The 10,833-nt window shown below is 36.1% G+C and overlaps 1 protein-coding gene across 3 annotated transcripts in view; it reads left to right on the top strand.

Annotated features, from left to right (window-relative positions):
• The first annotated feature begins 9,135 nt into the window (after nt 1–9,135).
• The window catches only part of LOC129434125 (SITS-binding protein), a 36,631-nt gene continuing 34,933 nt past the window's right edge, over nt 9,136–10,833 (top strand). Inside the window, exon 1 of one of the 3 annotated variants that reach the window (XM_055192990.2) lies at nt 9,136–10,107. In XM_055192990.2, the coding sequence (XP_055048965.2) occupies nt 9,439–10,107 (669 nt within the window). In that variant the 5' untranslated portion in view covers nt 9,136–9,438. The remainder of the gene's footprint in view (nt 10,108–10,833) is intronic. The other 2 variants (XM_055192989.2, XR_008640587.2) reach the window with 2 other exon arrangements.

Here is a 10,833-nt window from a genome sequence, read left to right as displayed (position 1 = left end):
AATATTCTTCACTATAGATTACAGTGAGCTTCTTTTGCACCGATGATGTAAAAATCTCTTTCAGCAGAAGAGGGAAACCTTTCCCACAAAACAGCCACTCAATCATAAAAAATCATGTCATCTGTATTCTTTTCTTCTGGAAGTGCACACAATATCTTCACTGTTTTCATAACAGGATTGTTTTCACTCTTGGCCTGTAAAGGAATGTCTCAACTATCACAGTGAAATGTAAAGATTTGCAAATATAATATTTTGCATTTATGCTACAGGTATACTTCATATTTATAGACTACAACAGTTAGGTTGCAGATAGTAACAGGTTAAATATAGGTGGAATGTTTATCCACTTTATATTGACTATTGTGATGACCTGAGTGGGATGTTTGCTACTCCCATAAACCTTTTAAACATCTAAAATTATTTAGCCAATCATTTTACTTGACTGCATTGCTAGTTTGCTGTAGCATTGACAATGAAACTTATGAAACTGAATTTAATTAAACATTCGTATATTTATATAATACAAATAATTCATCTCATAATTAATATTATACAATACCTAAATGAGATTAGAAAGGGCTGCTTTTGGGTGCTGGGCAGTTGGCAAAGGCCCTGTAATGGAATCACAGTGCAAGAGCCCCTTGTTAAGGTGCCAACGTTTAGCAACGGGTGGGCTCGGATGGACTAGAGGAGACGTACTCGTGCAACTCGACCCCTCTCAACCTTCATGCAAAGGTCTGTTCACACACTGTTTTCCAGTGTTGCCATTTATAGATCCTGCAGTTTGTTTGTGAGCGAAACTGATGCCTGTTGTGCAGTGGGGCAAAATATGAAATACGAAAACCATTAATTGTGTTAAATTATAGTATGCTAGTCCCTCCGGACCAACACTTTACACCCAACAAATGTTAAATTACTATTAGTAAGTAACTTACTAGTAAATTAACTCTTCAGTTTGGATCACCACAACTCCGAATCAGACCTTGATTTGATGAAAAAAGACAATTTCTTATTCTTCGGACTGGAAAATCCATCAGCAAGATAACGACAAGAAGGGAAATATGATTACTTTGTTTATCTAGACAAAAATGTTAAGCAGAAAAATAAATAAAAAATAAAGATCGTGTTTAGCCAAGATGCCTGAAATGCAGCCACGAGAAAAGCTATGGAAACTTTCCCGGCTAGAGTTATATTAAATATCCAAAAGGAAACTGTAAATTGAAGATCCAGACAGGAAGATGGAAAAGTCTTTTGACTTAAAGTGAATATTTTTGCTTGTAAAACTCGGCAGGTTTTTATAACTTTTGTCAAACAGCATTTTTTATTTCCTTAAGGGAGCGCCATATTTTCCGTTATTGCATCGACTGGGATATTACATTACATGAAAGTAACGAAAAATATCTGTGACTAAAAATCAAGATGGTACTTAACATTCCACAAGGTTTGGTCCATGAGAACAGAACAAATTGCATTCAATTCAGTCCAATGACTTTAACACAATGATCCTTTATTCATTGCATCCTCTTTTATCAACTATTAAAGGTGCCAAAGAATGCATTTGTTAAATTGGTCTCTGATATCTACATAGAAGGTATGTGACTTTATTAAGTGCAAAATTATCCAGACATGTTTTACATGTCCATTTACAACCCTAGGATTCGCCTTTAGAATGAAATGATCTATTATGACCTTAGGTCATGAATAATAATGTTGAGCTCTGCTCTGATTGGCTGTTTCTCAGAGCAGCTCCTTCAGTAGCTCTGTGTGTGTGTAAACAGATCTTATGTTTGAGTCTGTATCAGACAAAGATATACAAAATTTGAGGAATAATCAATTGTTAGGAGATTGTTAATGGACTTTTCTAAGTGGTAAGTTTGTGTTTTTATTCACTATGGACCTGCAAAACACAACTGTAAAGTCCAGTGTTCGAATTATGTCAAAGATTATAGGGGATCCCCTAGCAATGCTTATAGGATTGAACACTGGTAATGTCAATAGTAGAACTTCAGCCTAAACGTTAGCATATAGCATTAACTAGCACATACCGCTAACTCAGCATTTACAAATTTGTTTTATCATTGTAACAACATTGTAATTAATTGACTTTTTGACGTCACTTAGCACGTATTTCTTTAAATCGTTTTTCGTGTTCGCGTCATGACTTTCTTTTTCGTGTCATGTTTTATGTATTGTTTTTATTGACTGACACGAAAAAGACATTTGTGCTCAATGGCACGAATAAAGCAGAATATTGTGCCATGAACACGAATATATCAATCAAATATTTCGCGACTATAACACGACTTGCTGTGAGATTGGGTAGTAAATACAGTTTTACATTCTTAAAGTCGTCTTTGTGACTGTGGGGTCCAAATGTCTAATGCTGCGTTCAGACCAGCCGCGATAGAGGCGTCAAGCGCGAGTGATTAAGTCAATGTAAAGACGCGTTGATGCGCGTCTGGAGGTCTCGAATGAGGCATTTAGCCCGGCGTAGTAGACGCGATTCCGTCTTATTCGCGCGTCTAGTTTGTGGGAATGATGCGAATTCAGCGTTGCCACGGCAAACGCGTGAGTTGAAACATTTTAACTTTGGCGAAAAAACGCGCCATGTTAACCAATCAGGAGCTTGCTCTAGTAGTGACGTGATTACAGGAAGTGAGCAGAGTTGCAGAAGCCCCTCCCATGACGTGAATTTCTACGTGAATGTCTCGATGACAAGAATTTCACGCGGCTTTCACGCGCCAATGAAGCGAGTAAACTCAAAATGTTCAAGCGGCAAACTAGACGCAGTAGACGCGAATTTGACGCCTCAAACGTGGCTTGTGTGAACCCACGGTAATGGTGCATTCACACCAGCCGCGGTAGAGGCGGCAAAAACGCGCTATTCGCACATAGTTGGACGCTTGAACATTTGAGTTTACTCGCTTCATTCGCGTGTGAAAGCCGCGCATGAAATTCTAGTCATTCGAGACATTTACATGGAAATTCGCGTCATGGGAGGGGCTGCGACTCTGCTGAGACTCTGCTCGCTTCCTGTAATCACATCATTGCTACAGCAAGGTCCTGATTGGTGAACGCGGAAACGCTCAATTCACGCGGGACGCGCCATTCGCGCCGCAGGATGCCTAATCGCGTCTTTGCATTGACTTAACATGTAAATCAACTTCTGGATTTTAAACTGTGAATTTAAGAGTTTTGAATGTTGTAAACACTTTCAGACAAAATGGTCAAAAATGGTCCCAAGCTGTCACCCTATTAAAAGGTACCATTTAAGTAAACATATGTCACCCATATGTATGTCTGAGGTACAATATGTTACCTTGATGTACTAAAATGCACACTTTGGTACCAGTATGTACCTTTGAGAAACTAATATGAACTGTTTAGGTGCAAATGTGTGGTTTTTGAAAGTGTGCCACCCCAATAACAGCTAGGGAGTGGGTTTTTTTCTGACTTTGAAGTAAAACAAAGAAATCATTACGATTTTGAAGATTATATGTCAGTAATAATTTAAGCTCATTCAACAGTTGGGATTGTGGTCATGTTGTGTTAGCTTTCCTAATACAGGACAAGGCTATAGGTTCAACTCCCAGTGAATGCATGCACAAGTCAAATGCATACATAAATCGATAAATGTGATCATAGACCCACCTCTATATGTATGTTTTTCTTTACATGCACTTACATACACAACTTTTTTATGCTTCAGTGTATAATTAACTGATGCCTGATTCACATTTGTTTTTCCATGTTCCATGCTATGGAAAGCAGAGCTGGCCACCAATCAGTCAGACGGTTATTTATAGCACTTCTCTATGGAGTTGTGTAGTTGATGTGTAAATTGAAACTCTTACTCTGTACATGGCCCCAAAGCATGCTCAACCCTGACCCTGAGCCACTGTAAAGTTGAACTTGACTTATAGTTACATATGTAAAACACACACAGACATTTAAAATTATATCACCTTCTCATAAAGGCACGGTATATAATGATATTTACTATAACCTGACATAAAGCCAAAATATAGCCTCACGCAAGCTTCAGCTATATGCATCTTTATATTTAATTTGGTTATGTTATATCTAATATGTTTGAGATCTTGAGAACTTTTGACCATCAGAATTACACACATAGACACACACATATCAAAATACAGACACAGGGTAACAAATAAAAATGATGCATCTATCTCCACCGACTTTCTCCACCCATTTTCAAAATGTGTGGTAAAATGAGTCAAAGGAAAACTTCAGTGAGAGTTGTCAGCTGATAACCGAAGCCGTCTAGCGTTTATGTGATTATTGGAGGAGAGCGAGCGGCCAAGGTGAGGTTCCCACAGCCTTATCCAGTGACCACAGCCCTGCCAACAGAATCCTGAGGCGTAAAAGGGCTGACTTACAAAATCTGAGCCAGATGCAATGCAACTAATCTTCAAGGCATTCGGGCTACCGGCCGCTTCGACGCATCAGCTCTTCACTATCTCGGGGGCTTTCGTGATGAGTTTTCTGGGAAAGCTGGTTTACTTTTAGATTAGAGTCCATTCAACTTTATTATCATCGTATGGATCACTTCACGCTGAACTGAATACAGACAGCGCACAGTAATAGAGCATATGTGAAAACCCAGCTAAAGTCATTTTTTTGTTTTCATACATGATGTAAAGTACATATAAAGAAATATAACCTAGATATCTTTAATATTGACTGAGTGAGGTCATGTCAAAGATTGAAATCGAACTTTGATTCTCATTGGCACGGTTTGACAGACACGATTAGGGCTTAGTTAAATTGTGATATTTAAGTACGTCCAGTCTCACCAAATTTCATTTTATAAAGTCACGTTATCTTTTTATTCTTTTTTCGTGATATTATCACGAATTTCTGCGGTTTTTTTTTGTGATCGTATAACGAATTCCTGTTTTCGTGTCATTATCACGTATTGGTTACTCAACTGTTTTGTCCTATTTTCTTGTCGCTTCGGTTTAGATTTACATAAAATGACATTCCTACCCAAACCCAACTCTAACCCTAACGCCAGGCGACATATAAGAAAATTCAATTTTATTTAGCGCTTTTCACAATTGTTAATTGTTTCAAAGCAGCTTTACATTAAAGGTGCAGTGTGTAATTTTTAGAAGGATCTCTTGACAGACATGCAAAATAATATACAAAACTATATTATCAGTGGTGTATAAAGACCTTTCATAATGAACCGTTATGTGTTTATTACCTTAGAACGAGACCTTTTTATCTACATACAAAGAGGGTCCCCTTACATGGAAGTCGCCATTTTGTGCCGCCATTTTTCTACAGAAGCCCTTAACGGACAATTTTTTTTACTTAGTTGTCTTCGACAATGACATGTTTGTCCGGTGGCAGCTACCGTAGCTTCTCTATGTGTTTCAAAAGCGAGGGGTGAGCAGTGGACTATGCCGTTAATTGCAATTCGCAACCTCACCACTAGATGCCACTAAAATTTACACACTGCACCTTTAAGAGATAGAAAAAGTATAGAAAAGCGAGCGTAGTAGTAATGTGACGTATACAGTAAAGTAGTAAGTTAAGCCATGACTCTCCAGGGGACAAAAAGCCCCCCCTACACTGAAAAAAATGATTCATTGAATTTAATCAATTTTTTAAGGTAAGTGGTTGCAATCAATATATTTAAGCTACATTTAAACAAAAAAGATTAGTAATGTAAAATAAAATATAAAACTTTTGTTTAAATGTAGCTTAAATAAATTGATTGCAACCACTTACCTTAAAAAAAATTATTAAATTCAATGAATCATTTTTTTCAGTGTAGGAGAAAACCCCCCCTGGCTAGTCCAGGGGGAAAACTTCTAGAAGGAGAAAACCCCCTGAGTGAGATACACACATAGGGCTGTGCAAAAATATCAATATCACGATAGTTAGCTGTATCGATAGTGTATCAATATTTCGATCTCTATCGATATTTTCAAATTCCTCTGTGTGCGTCAAACGACCTCCTCTGCCGCTGCTGTAGTTGTCACTGTCCAGTTGTCTGCAATATACCGCCATTCGGCCGATGTCTCAGAAGTTAAAGGGAGTGAGAAAATTGCAGAAAATTTAAAAACAGTGTTCAGCTCTTTTTTTTACATTTTTGATTAAAAAAAGAAAAAGTATTGCAATGTATTGCAACACGCAACGCATTACATCGTGATACGTATCATATCGGGAGGCACTTGCCAATACCCAGCCCTATATATATATATATATATATATATATATATATATATATATATATATATATATATATATATATATATATATATATATATATATATATATATATATATATATATATATATATATATATATATATATATATATATATATATATATATACCAGTTTAATTCGCTTACACTGAAAAAAATGATTCATTGAATTTAATAAATTTTTTTAAGGTAAGTGGTTGCAAGCAAGTTATTTAAGCAATATTTAAAACAAAAAAGATTAGTAAAGTAAAATAAAAAATAGCAGTTTAATTCGCTTACACTGAAAAAAAAAATTTCATTGAATTTAATCAATTTTTTTAAGGTAAGTGGTTGCAAGCAATTTATTTAAGCAACATTTAAACAAAAAAGATTAGTAAAGTAAAATAAAATATAAAACTTTTGTTTAAATGTAACTTAAATATATTGATTGCAACCACTTACCTTAAAAAAATGTATTAAATTCAATGAATCATTTTTTTCATTGTACCCGTTCATGTACCTCGATAGTATTTATAAATAATATTTTAGACAATGGTTTAAAAATAGGAAAAAGCAGCAGTTGAGTAACCAATAGGACTACGTGATAATCACACGAAAACAGGAATTCGTTATAAGATCACGAAAAACTTGGAAATTTGTGATAATATCACAAAAAAAGAATAAAAAAATTACGCGACTATATCATGAAACTTCGCGAGACGTGGTAGATCTCGTCACTGGGGCAGTAGACTACCCTTTAAAAAAGGCCCTGTATACATTTGGTACAAATATGTACCTCTGATGTACTAAAATGACTCTTCAAGTGCAAAGGTGTAGTTTTTGAAAGGGCTAGGAACCATTTTATGACTGCCTTTTCTGATAAAAAATGTGACTTAAAAACATTGGTGTGCATCATGGGACACAAAAGTAGCACTGATATATTTTAAGATGTTTTCAATTTGGACAGCTCTTACATTTATTTTAATCTAATCCCTGTCTGGGAAAAAATGTATATGTCTATATGGATGTCTTTACATTGCAGTATATAGCAAACCAAGTGGAATTTATAAAAAAATGTCACACTCATATTTACAATTTAAGATATTTTCTGGTTGTCAGACATTCTGGAACACGTTTGTTCATGTCAAATTATACTTGTGGTTTCCTCTGTGAACTTTGCAGAGGCGGACACTACTTAAAGGTGCAGTGTGTAATTTTTAGGAGGATCTCTTGACAGAAATGCAAAATAATATACAAAACTATATCATTAGGGGTGTATAGAGACCTTTTTATAACGAACCATTATGTTTTTATTACCTTAGAATGAGACTTTTCCCTTACGGATCCCTTACGTGGAAGTCGCCATTTTGTGTCGGCATGTTTCTACAGAAGCCCTTAACGGACAAACTTTTTTTTACTAAGTTGTCTCCGACGATGACATGTTTTTCCGGTGGCAGCTACCATAGCTTCTCAAAAGTGAGGGGTGAACAGTGGACTGAACCGTTGGGTGCAATTCGCAACCTCACCACTAGATGCCGCTAAAATTTACACACTGCACCTTTAAGTAGTTTTACTTTCTACATAAAAGTAAATTTTCATGTATTCGTATTTTATCTGGCTTTTTCTTTGGAAAACATACATTCCAAAGCATATTATCATAATTTTACTCCACTACACTTCATAATTTCAAGTTTTTGGTTTATATTTAATATTTAAGCACATTAAACATCTATATCTTGCAAGTAAAAGTACACAATTTTTATGTAATTAGGTATTAAATCAATTTTAATATGTAATATTAAAGGAATACACAGTATTATTCTATGCTTTGGAATGTAGTGAACATTTTTTTTAGTAAAGTAATTTTTTCCCAAAACAAACACTCTGATAAAGTACAGATGCTTGGAAAATTTACTCAAAGTACTTAATAGTGAACTCTGTGTGGACTCTGAACATCCACTACGCTGACCTTGGTTAAAAGTATTTCAAAATATGTTTAAGAAAAATATGCTTAAATGTCCAGTTGCAATTTGGGTTTGAAATTGTATCCAATGCAGTTAAATTCAAACATTTAAGTAAAGGGTCCAAATATATTTTGGGTAGACTTTGTACTGTAATAAAACATATATATTATAATCAATTATGATCACTGTATTTGTCTTTGAGAAACATATTGCAACTCATTTTGAGTTCACCCACCAAAGTCAGAGAGTCAAAATAATAAACTAGATAAATTACTTTATGTTTGTTTAAACTTTTCAAATTTTGTTTTTCCTCAGCATTTTTCCTCATTTAATTTAATCAATTTTTATATCATGAGGCTAACATACTTTTTCTTATCAGAGATCTTCTGTTCAGAGCTGGACAGGAGCACATTATACGCCTGAACACAATGGCTGTTGACAGACAAAATTCCAAAGGTGCCATCTCCAGTCATCCACGTTCTCATGCCATTAATCTTCGGATTCAGGAGGGGAATCCCACTGCTTGTGCTTCATATCCCTCTGCTCTATAATAGCGTTTGTTTCATGCATCTGCATTCACACACTCTTAAATTGCACAGCCTAGATCTACAATACTAGTCAAATGTTTGGATGATCAAAAAATATTTGATAAGTCTTCAGTGCTTGATATACTGTGTTTACTTATCCATTTCTTTATAGGACTAACAAGTGCTCATGCATGGGAACTCTGCCTTTGAGTAATTTACTTAATATGAAACTTTTCACGAGCTCAATTCTTCTTCACGCACGCATTGTAAAAGTTTGACTTTTCTTCAGTTGCACAAAATGAAATTAATAATCTAATTGGAGGATTCGTGCATGTTAAACGTGCGCAGATGCGTGTCCACATGCAAATTAATTAGCTTACTATTAATGTCTTCCCACCATTCGGGACGCTCGCGCATTACAGACATTAGTAATGGGTTTCTCTCCGCGCACTAGCTGCGCCCCGCGCGCGGCCCCTGAATGGGGGCCCCGGCACTCGCAAATCTCTCGGTCTGCTAATCACTTTCTCTTCTACCTTTCTGAAGAAGCAGTATGAGGTTACGTCAGACCACCAAAAGTGCAGGCCAAGCAAATGAGCGGCTGAGGAGCTATTTGTAGGCATTGCTGCTGAAGCCGGGTAAGGCTGCTCACCCTCATGCGATCAATGCTTTAAACTCGCTATAACACTAGAAGCAGCATGCACCGCATTTCTTTATTTCGTTGGGAATGAATGCACTTGGAGAAATGGGACATTGCGCATCCATCCAGTGCGCGTAAAAGCGCAATTAATTGGAATTCAACATTTAAATCAAAAAAATTGAAACTTAAAAGGAACTCGGCACACGATGACGATTCTGCATATTTCAGCAGGCAGATTGTTGCGTTATATCATACGTTTCTATTAAATCTCTCTCGCTTTGAATTCATCATGCCTCACGCGCGCAACAGGAACCCGAGTCCAATCCCTGAGGTGACATGGGACACTGGACTGAAAGAGATGAACGAGACCTGGAAGGGGGCTATTGCTTGCTTGGGGGTTGCCATCTTTTTTGTCATGACAATTGGGATCATTTATTGGCAAGTTGTGGATCAGCCCAACAAGAACTGGATTCTGAAGGGGACTTTCAGCGGGCTTATATGGGAGAGGCGGACGCAAACCCTGGTCATCCAGACACTGAGCGAGGACAAAACTTTCGCCGAGATTGACGTCGGGAACGTGGGGAACCCCGACATTGAGGTTCCCTTCGTAAGGAACTTGTGCTGGCTTAACAAAACCGAGTTCTGCTATACATGGGACTCTGTTGCAGAGGTGAAAATATCTTTGGAAACAGAAGAGGCATCGGAAACTGAATGCTACACCGTAACGTGGTCTCCAATTCACTGTCATGTGGACCTGAAGGTAAAAATCTTATTTTAATTACAGTATTAAAACTAAACTGTCCATTGAAGTGTTTTGCCATATGTGAACCATTTAAAGTTCTCCAAAGAATGTATAGCCTGCTTTTAAAAATAAAGGTGCTTAAAAGGTTCTTCCATAGAATAATCATTTTGGTTGCTAAAAGATCCATTAGAAGAATCATTTTATACCCTTTAATAATTTAAAATCTTTTTTTACTAAAAAACTAAACTTTTTTAAACTGAAAGGATTTATGGAATTATTTAGCCAACAAATGGTTCTTCTGTGGCATCATGAAACACCTTTATTTTTAAGAGTGTACCTGCTTCTATCTTAGTTTTGTAGAAAACTTTCATAAACTGGTCCTTTGGAGAAAATGGAAACCAATACAATAATCTAAATGAAACATCAATAACTTGTTTAGTCTCCAAAGAATCATATATCACATCTGAGAACCTGATATGTCATATAAAAGGTCTTTGCTTAACTGTAGATGGTTTAAAGGACCATAAATATTTTTTTAAGAAGATGTGGAATGAAATTATTTTTTTTGTAAGATTTTAAATTTGATCTGTATGCTTTGCTTCATAACTTTATTATGTAACTTTAATTTACCATTTAATTTTATGTGACTTCAAATAGTACATGTTTGGTTATCATTATTATTTTTATAGCGTTATTGTCATGTTTAAAATATAAAGGGCATGCATTCTTTCCCTCCCAAAATGT

Source organism: Misgurnus anguillicaudatus, unplaced genomic scaffold (genome assembly GCF_027580225.2).
Source record: "Misgurnus anguillicaudatus unplaced genomic scaffold, ASM2758022v2 HiC_scaffold_27, whole genome shotgun sequence".
NCBI lineage: Eukaryota > Metazoa > Chordata > Actinopteri > Cypriniformes > Cobitidae > Misgurnus > Misgurnus anguillicaudatus.
The sequence above is the reverse complement of the archived record's forward strand: the minus strand, read 5'-3'. Positions and strand labels throughout refer to the sequence as shown.